Below are 8,975 nucleotides of genomic sequence, written 5' to 3' on the forward strand. Positions count from 1 at the left end.
TGACGTGTTTGACGTGTGTTTGTCGTGTGTTGACATGTGTTTGACGTGTGTTTGACGTGTTTGACATGTGTTGACGCGTGTTGACGTGTGTTGACGTGTGTTTGACGTGTGTTGACGTGTGTTTGACGTGTGTTTGACGTGTGTTGACACGTGTTTGACGTGTGTTTGACGTGTGTTTGACGTGTGTTTGACGTGTGTTGACGTGTGTTTGACGTGTTTGACGTGTGTTTGACGTGTGTTGACGTGTGTTTGACGTGTGTTTGACGTGTGTTTGACGGGTGTTTGACGTGTTTGACGTGTGTTTGACGTGTGTTTGACATGTGCTGCCGGTGTTTCTAGGGTTTTTCTGCAAACAAGACTTCTGTCTTCGATTTGACCAACTGAGGAACTGAAAGCACAGAAAACAAGAATGCGACTTTCCTCCCGCGTGTCCTCGTGTGTCAGCATATTTGACTTCATAGAAAATGTTCGAGTGAGCAACTAAAAGGTTTTTCTTCTGTGTGAAAGCTTCGGCACAAAGCGAACAGGAGTATGGTCTTTCCCGTATGCGTCACCTTATTTGGCTTCACAGAGAATCTTTTATCACAAACTGAACAAATGAAAGCTTTCTCTCCTGCGGTGAAAGTACACTTTATAGAAAATGTTAGACTCCAGACCGAGCAGCTAAAATGGTTCTCCTGTGTGTGGAATCAAACCCCACTTTTGGAGAAGCTTTTAGCACATTGGCACAATGGGAGCAGGGAAGACATTCCTGTCCTTCCTTCGAGTTTTTACAGTCTTTGTCGTCCTGTGAGTCCTCATGTCACCTTCACAGCTTCTTGGCTGTAGTCGCCTTCTGAATCCTTGGGAGTGTGGGGGGGGGCTTCATCTCGTCCATCCTGGTGCTCAACCCCAGCAGCTCAGGGTGAAGATGTTCTCCACTGACGACTGCAGGACCCAATGAGACATCAGGGTGAGTGTTTTCCTCAGCTAGCCCAGATCTCCCAACATTAGCTGGTAACACAAACCATGCGGCAATCCGGGACACGTGGTAGAGGCGTTGTTGTTATGAAGCATCAAAGGACAAATGAGAGTATGGTTGGCCATGGCAAAGGAATAAATGAGGAAGTAAACAAACCTGCTCTGTGCAACACAACTTCCTGCTTCCTGAAGACGGCGTCCAGTAGTTGACGTTGTCGCTCGTTCTCCTCTTTGGTTCTAGAAAGTTCCTCCTCGTACTCTGCTATGGTTCTTTCCAACACTACAAATATTTCTTCAACAGCCGCAGTTAGTCGCTGATTCACCAACGCTCTCAGGATTTGGACCTGACACATTTTCACACGATCCCGACACTTTACACTCACACTCGGTCTCTGCTTGGCGACGTTGACCACTTCCGCTCCTCTTTGTTAGCAGCTAGCAAGCTAAGCTAGCGTGGGAAGCGTCACGTTGACTGAAGAATAAACGTTCAAGGAACATCTGTCTTTCCCGGAGTCGTGGTTTTTCTACTTCCGGCAGGTGGGGAGGCGTCATTTCACCTTTGACCTACAGAATATCTTCTGGTGTTCCCTCCTTATTTTCAGGAAATGTAAGATGTTCTGGACTCTCTCTTTGAATGAGTTTTAATGGAGAAGGTTTAATAATGGACTAATCCTTTTTGAAGAACTGTGAGACATTGGAGTAGTAGAATAGAATAGTAGAATAGAATAGTAGAATAGAATAGTAGAATAGAATAGTAGAATAGAATAGTAGAATAGAATAGTAGAATAGAGTAGTAGAATGGAATAGAATAATAGAACGGTAGAATGGAATAGTAGAATAGAATAGTAGAATAGAATAGTAGAATAGAATAGTAGAATAGAATAGTAGAATAGAATAGTAGAATAGAATAGTAGAATAGAATAGTAGAATAGAATAGTAGAATAGAATAGTAGAATAGAATAGTAGAATAGAATAGTAGAATAGAATAGAATAGTAGAATAGAATAGTAGAATAGAGTAGTAGAATAGAATAGTAGAATAGAATAGTAGAATAGAATAGAATAGTAGAATAGAGTAGTAGAATAGAATAGTAGAATAGAGTAGTAGAATAGAATAGTAGAATAGAATAGTAAAATGGAATAGTAGAATAGAATAGAATAGTAGAATAGAGTAGTAGAATAGAATAGAGTAGTAGAATAGAACAGTAGAATGGAATAGAATAATAGAACAGTAGAATGGAATAGAATAATAGAACAGTAGAATGGAATAGAATAATAGAACAGTAGAATGGAATAGTAGAATAGAACAGTAGAATAGAATAGTAGAATAGAACAGTAGAATGGAATAGAATAATAGAACAGTAGAATGGAATAGTAGAATAGAGTAGTAGAATAGAATAGTAGAATAGAGTAGTAGAATAGAATAGTAGAATAGAACAGTAGAATGGAATAGAATAATAGAAGAGAACAGAGAGAGCGAGCGTGCCTCCATCGGCCATCAGAGTGTAAATTCAGGCGTGATGAAGATACCGCAGGCCGAGTTTGCCCCATCTTCTGATTGGATGGCTTTTCTTTATTTTCCAGGGTAGATTCTCCCAACTCGGAAAGAGCAGACGTGGAACGCTGTACTTTCCAAAGTGCCGCCGTTCCAGCCAGACACTCGATGTGCGCGAATGTGCTCAAATTGTCGAGGAGCTTGTGAGGTCGCCACCTGAAATGTTGGACTTCTCAGGCGTGCCTGGCCTCGCTCTTGGTGTTGGGACCAGGCAAGGAGGCGTGTCAGAGGAGAGGGGCTGGTGCCTTGCTAAAGGGCAGACTGACGTGGCGTGCTCAGTCATGAAAGGATGACGGCACACCGTGTCGGTCTGCGGCCCGGATCCTTCCCGAGAGTCACAGCTTGGCGCCGCCCTCGCCAGCACACGCGTGATCGTTGACCTGGTACTTATAGGAGAAGCTCTCCTGGCACACGGCGCAGCGGAACACCTTCTCGCCCGTGTGCGTCCGCATGTGCGTGGTCAAATGTGACTTCTGAGTGACTCTGAGGCCGCACACCAAGCAGGCAAAGGGTTTCTCTCCCGTGTGCGTTCTGGCGTGTTTGACCAAAGCCGACGTCTGGGTGAAACTTCTATCGCAGACGGCGCAGGAATACGGTCTCTCCCCGGTGTGCGTCCTCGTGTGGCGAACAAACGCCGAATGATCGCAAAAGCCTTTGTTGCACACCGAGCAGGAATAGGGTTTCTCTCCCGTGTGCGTTCTGATGTGCGTTTTCAACCCTCCGACCAGAGTGAAACTTTTCCTGCAGATGGAGCAGGTGAAGGGTTTCTCACCCATGTGCGTTCTTTTGTGTCGCACAAACGCCGACTGATGGGAAAAACTTTTGTCGCAAACGGTGCAGACGTACGGTTTTTCTCCGGTGTGCGTTCTGGTGTGCGTTATCATGCGTCCTTTTATCGAGAATCGTTTGCCGCAAAACGTGCAGCTGAACGGTTTCTCTCCCGTGTGGATCATCATGTGTGTTTTCAAAGTTGACTTGTGGCCGAAGGTTTTGTCACACTCAGAGCACTGGAAGTGCGCGCTGTCGGCGCGACACGTCATGGCAGCTTCGGCGTCAGGAGACACCGGGTGCTCACTATCTGACAGCGGCGCTGAGGGGCTGGCCGCCCGGCCCCCCTCGGCTCCTGTGGTCCGGCTGCTGCTTGGAGGCTCCTTCTTGTCCTCGCTATGACCTTTGTCGTCCTCATCTTCGCTCTTCACGATCACCCGGATCACCGGGAACTCCTCCAACCCTTTGAGCTCCTCCGGACTGACGCTGTGCTCCTCATCTTCCTCTTTAATGTGGGGGGGCTGCTGCTCCTCCGCTTCTTCTTCATTGTGGGGCGCCTGGGGAACCTCTTGCTCCAGCCTGGGTCTCCGGGCCTGCTGCTGTTCTTCTCTGACGTCTGCGGGACAAAAGAAGCCACCAGAGAACATTTGAAGGACATGTGGGGAGCCACGGGAATATTCATCATCCAAGGCGGGAAGACTTGGTCAGATATCAACAAACTGACACTCGGCTCAGCTTTGTGCTGGTCAGTCCTTCTCCTCGTAACTATTCAGATGTTACCAGCTTTGTGTAGTGTTGCTATTGATGATTGCTCCTCCCAAATATCATTTACAGGTTTGCTTTGCTGTTCAAATGTGGCACGGCAGAATGTCGGCGTCTTTTCATTGTTTATGCCAAATGAACGTAATGTCCATAAACTTTTGCAGTTGGCCAATTGAAAAGAATAAGAAACATGACGAATCTGCGGACACGTAGAGAAGATACGTTGACCTGGCCGGGAAAACAACGCCCAATATGGCGGCCATCACCCTCATGCGCTCGAGTATGTAGTTACCTGCAGAATAAAAACATTTTCATGGAATAGCGGAAAGGATTGAAAAAATAAAGCCGTTTAATGCGTGAGCGCAAGAAGTGAACAAACCTGCAGATTTCAAGACGGTTGTCGGCTTGAACGCAGCGTCCCGGAATGGCCGCTCGCTCTCTTCCGCTGGACAAAGTTCCTCCTCGTCCGCTGCCGTCGTGGTGTCGCACATTTTCCCGACAATCGCCGCAGTTTACACTCACGTTTGCTCTCGGCTCAGCGATGTGTCGATCACTTCCGCGTCTCTTTGTTAGCCGCTAGCTAGCTGAGCTAGCTCGAGAAGCTTCAAAGTGCCCTGAGGCGAGAATAACTTTCTTCTACTCAGCAGTTGTGTCCATAAAGGTCTTTTTCTTTTCTCTTCACTTGTGGGGGCCAAACAAATGCGTAGAGACTACGGAACAAACACCGCAAAACACAATAAAACACTGCCCTGCTAGCTTGCAGCCATTTTCATTTCTCGCAGACGAGTGACTGCCAGCGCATTACTGCCGCCTTCGGTGTGGAGGTGTCATTACACCCTACAAGTCTACAAGTACGCTTGATAGGACTACTCGGTTTTAGGATTTTGTCCCCACAGTGGCATGGAAACCTTCAGCTCTGAGTTCAAGTCATTTAGCAACTTTGAAGGACTTCCGTGTTGGATGGATTCACGTGACATCCTTCACCTCAAGTCCTACAGGAAAGGACACAGTTGCATACACTTAGGCAGAATGAGAGCAGCCTGTTGGTTTTACAGGAATTTGGACAAAACAAAAACACGTTCATCAACGTAACACGGGCACCTTTGGCACCTTTTTCTTTGCACACTCGAATAAAGGCGGCCTTTTGCCCAATCGGCTTGTGGAAGAAGCTATCAGGAAAAGACAAAAACATTTTTAAGAAAAGAAAATATAAAAGATAAAAAGGCGTATTGTAAGAGGAAAAAAGCGTGGGAATATTATGAGGGAAAATAATAATATATCGGGCCACTTTACAGTCAAATATTACGAAAGAAATCCAGGTTATTTCAAGTCATATAGCGAGAAAGTAGCCAAAAAAAAATCAAAGCATACATGCCAACATTCAGAAAAGACTCTTGACAAAGACTCCTGGGGAAGCACTGCCCAAAGAAGCCAGAGGAATTGTGTGTGTGTGTGTGTGGGGGGGGGGGGGTCATAACAGCGATTTCAATCAAGGAGTTGAGATGAGAGACCTCATGAGCAAGTTCGAAGAGAAGGTTTTCACACGAGACTTCAAGGTGGACAGGCCACTGCAATGCCGTTCGGGTGCAGGGGGGGGACTTCCAGAGGGAGGGGGTATGCATTTTTAAATATACTTCATGGCATATGTTACTTTGGGAAATATGTAAGTGGCAAAATCACATCCTCAAATTTTCCGCCATTTGGCTGAATCTGGATTTCGTGCAAACTTTGTACCGCAGACTGAGCAGGTGAAAGGTTTCTCCCCAGTGTGTTTTCTCAAGTCTGGATTTAGTGCAAACTTTGTACCGCAGATTGAGCAGGGGGGAGGTTTCTCCACAGTGTCAGCCGGGTCCGACCCTGCCTTTTTAATTAGGCTCCACTGTAGCTGTTTAACACTGGGAGCCCCCCCCCCCTTCCCCCCCAGGAGAGAGAGGTTTACCATTTTGTAACCCAGGGACCAAACACTTTTTGAAAAAGCCTGAATTGAAGGACATCGGATGAGCAAGAGGATGGTTTCATCCTCCATACCAGAGCCGAAACATCAGCAAGTGGCACCGCCTTCAATGAAGACCACATGATGGGGGGGGCATAATGTAGGGGGGCTCCTGGCCCTCCTCTCCTCTAATGTAGGGGGGCTCCTGGCCCTCCTCTCCTCTAATGTAGGGGGGCTCCTGGCCCTCCTCTCCTCTAATGTAGGGGGGCTCCTGGCCCTCCTCTCCTCTAATGTAGGGGGGCTCCTGGCCCTCCTCTCCATCTCCAATACATTTTTATTGTGGTAAGAAATGCTTGAGAGCCAGATACAGTCATCAAAAGAGCCCTACCTGGCTCCCGAGCCATAGGTTCCCTACCTCTGCTATACAGCATCGGGAGCTCTGAGAAACATTAAACTGGCCACAAGGTGGCGACGTTCCAGCCGAGAGCTGTTTGCCGACCGCCATGACACAACGAAGGAGCAGCAGCCAAAAGGCCTCCGAGGAACGCTAGAATGACGGCGTGATTGGTTTCTATCTTACTGCGCTAATTACCGCGCCGTTTGTTATGTAGTACTTCAGTACAACACATCGGGTACTAATATTCGTGTCAGGTTAAACTCGCCGAGGCGTCGCTTTAACGTTTGTCGGGCTAGCTTAGCATGCTAGCTGCTAGCAAAGAGAAGCGGAAGTGATCAACATCGCTGACCAGAGACCGAGTGTGAGTGTAAAGTGTCGGGATCGTGTGAAAATGTGTCAGGTCCAAATCCTGAGAGCGTTGGTGAATCAGCGACTAACTGCGGCTGTTGAAGAAATATTTGTAGTGTTGGAAAGAACCATAGCAGAGTACGAGGAGGAACTTTCTAGAACAAAAGAGGAGAACGAGCGACAACGTCAACTACTGGACGCCGTTTTCAGGAAGCATCAGCCCGGATCAAACCCAGCAGGTTTGAGATAACTTGGTGTTCTAAAAAAGGCGTGTGAGGACTAATTGGTGTTTCGTTTAGGATGTGTGTATGACGTGCATGCTAGCATGTTTTACAAAGCATTGCCCATAGGTGTCGCCACAATGTCATTGGCAGAAAACTGGACTTCCCATTTTGTAACTTTTTCTTCTGAAGAATGGTTAAAAACTTACTATTGTTTTTAAAAACATACTATTGTTTCCCGTGCTACTAGTTGACAGTCACACCACACGGTGGCGCTGTTTTGAAACCCCAAACTTGGATAGACTAAATTGCTGCTGCACCCCCTGTAACTTTAGGGTGTTTAGCGGACGTTGCTTCACACGTTAAGGGACTGACAGGCTAGTGTGTAGTTTTATCTTATCTTATCTTATCTTATCCTATCTTATGACAGGTTGAAAAGCATGGCCGCCATCCAGCTAGACAGCCCTTGTTCATACTGAGCATGTGTCTCATGATGGTGAAACATCTATGATGTCATTGGCAGCAACACAAACAATGGATAATGGCGGTGGGACGAGAGCGGCAGGAAGCGCCGGTGACAAAGACCCTCCCTCCAGGGTGAAGCAGGGCGGGCCGCAGCCCCCCAACATGAAGGAGGAAGAGGAGGAGCCCGGCATGAGTCAGGAGGAAGGACCGGATGAGGCCGACCTCGTCCACTTGCCCTTGACCGGAGTCATTGTGAAGAGTGAAGATGATGATGATGTCCATGGCAGAAGGTCGGCGCCGGCGCGGCCGTCAGACAGCGACGTGAGGGACACTGACGACGAAGGCTCGCGCCACGCTGACAGCACGCACTTGAAATGCTCGCAGTGCCGCAAACCCTTCAGCGACAACTCTGCTTTGAAACGACACATGAGGTGCCACACGGGAGAGAAACCTTTCGCCTGCTCGCTTTGCCAGAAGAGTTTCTCTCAGAAGGCGTCGCTGGTGATACACACAAGAACGCACACGGGCGAGAGGCCCTACGCCTGCGGCGTGTGCAACAAAAGCTTCCGTGATAATTCGGCACTGGCCACGCACATGAGGACGCACACGGGGGAGAAACCCTTCACTTGCCCCTTTTGCGACAAACGCTTTGCTCACAAGGGACATTTGATATCGCACACGAGGACGCACACGGGGGAGAAACCTTTCACCTGCTCTGTCTGCGACGCCAGCTTTCGGGTGCACTCGGTCATGATGATCCACATGCGGACGCACACGGGGGAGAAACCTTTTGCCTGCTCGGTGTGCGGCAAAAGATTCACCCAAAAGGGAAGCTTGATTATACACACGAGAACGCACACTGGAGAAAAACCGTTTCCCTGCTCTGTGTGCAACAAACCATTTCGGGTTCGTTCGGCGCTCGTGACGCACATGAAAACGCACAGCGTTCGCTAACATCTACCAGGCCGGATTTGCTGATAGTGCAAGTTGTAGCGGATGGGTTGGGTGGATGGATGGATGGATGGATGGAAGGATGGATGGGTGGATGGAAGGATGGATGGGTGGATGGATGGGTGGAAGGATGGATGGGTGGATGGATGGATGGATGGATGGATGGATGGAAGGATGGATGGGTGGATGGATGGGTGGAAGGATGGATGGGTGGAAGGATGGATAGATGGATGGGTGGATGGATGGATGGATGGATGGATGGATGGATGGATGGAAGGATGGATGGGTGGATGGATGGGTGGAAGGATGGATGGGTGGAAGGATGGATGGATGGATGGATGGATGGATGGGTGGATGGATGGGTGGAAGGATGGATGGATGGATGGATGGATGGGTGGATGGATGGATGGATGGATGGAAGGATGGATGGGTGGATGGATGGATGGGTGGATGGATGGATGGATGGATGGATGGATGGATGGATGGATGGATGGATGGTCCGTGTCACACTAATATGTTGATGTGATGTTTCTACACACGTGTGCTAATGTGAACTTTGACAGGAAGATGATGGAAGAACAAAAGCATAAAATAGAAGTCAATGATTACTTTTGTTA

The 8,975-nt window shown here is 48.1% G+C and overlaps 2 protein-coding genes and 1 long non-coding RNA gene across 4 annotated transcripts; 1 reads left to right on the forward strand and 2 right to left on the reverse strand.

The window, feature by feature from the left end:
- Nucleotides 1-530: 530 nt before the first annotated feature.
- Nucleotides 531-1,758, reverse strand: LOC144901597 (uncharacterized). The gene is made up of 2 exons (XR_013629648.1): nucleotides 1,008-1,758; nucleotides 531-927 (listed from the first exon to the last, which is right to left on the reverse strand). It is a non-coding gene; the product is annotated as an uncharacterized LOC144901597 (long non-coding RNA).
- Nucleotides 1,759-2,477: 719 nt separating this feature from the next.
- LOC131139729 (uncharacterized) lies at nucleotides 2,478-4,847 on the reverse strand. Its single transcript, XM_058089602.2, has 2 exons — nucleotides 4,423-4,847; nucleotides 2,478-3,897 (listed from the first exon to the last, which is right to left on the reverse strand). The coding sequence occupies exons 1-2, from the start codon at nucleotides 4,532-4,534 to the stop codon at nucleotides 2,849-2,851; spliced, it is 1,161 nt and encodes a 386-aa protein (XP_057945585.2). The 5' UTR covers nucleotides 4,535-4,847; the 3' UTR covers nucleotides 2,478-2,848.
- Nucleotides 4,848-6,471: 1,624 nt separating this feature from the next.
- On the forward strand, nucleotides 6,472-8,462 carry LOC131139733 (uncharacterized). Of its 2 annotated transcripts, none has more exons than XM_058089606.2 (2): nucleotides 6,472-6,960; nucleotides 7,466-8,462. In XM_058089606.2, exons 1-2 carry the CDS (start codon nucleotides 6,765-6,767, stop codon nucleotides 8,359-8,361), a joined length of 1,092 nt encoding a protein of 363 aa, XP_057945589.2. In that variant the 5' UTR covers nucleotides 6,472-6,764; the 3' UTR covers nucleotides 8,362-8,462. The 2 variants fall into 2 exon arrangements, with proteins under 2 accessions (XP_057945589.2, XP_057945590.2); XM_058089607.2 differs by having other exon boundaries at nucleotides 6,814-6,960; nucleotides 7,373-8,462.
- Nucleotides 8,463-8,975: the final 513 nt, after the last annotated feature.

The sequence above is a fragment of the Doryrhamphus excisus genome, linkage group LG13 (genome assembly GCF_037039965.1).
Source record: "Doryrhamphus excisus strain RoL-2023G ecotype Guam linkage group LG13, RoL_Dexc_Guam_v1.1, whole genome shotgun sequence".
Classification (NCBI taxonomy): domain Eukaryota; kingdom Metazoa; phylum Chordata; class Actinopteri; order Syngnathiformes; family Syngnathidae; genus Doryrhamphus; species Doryrhamphus excisus.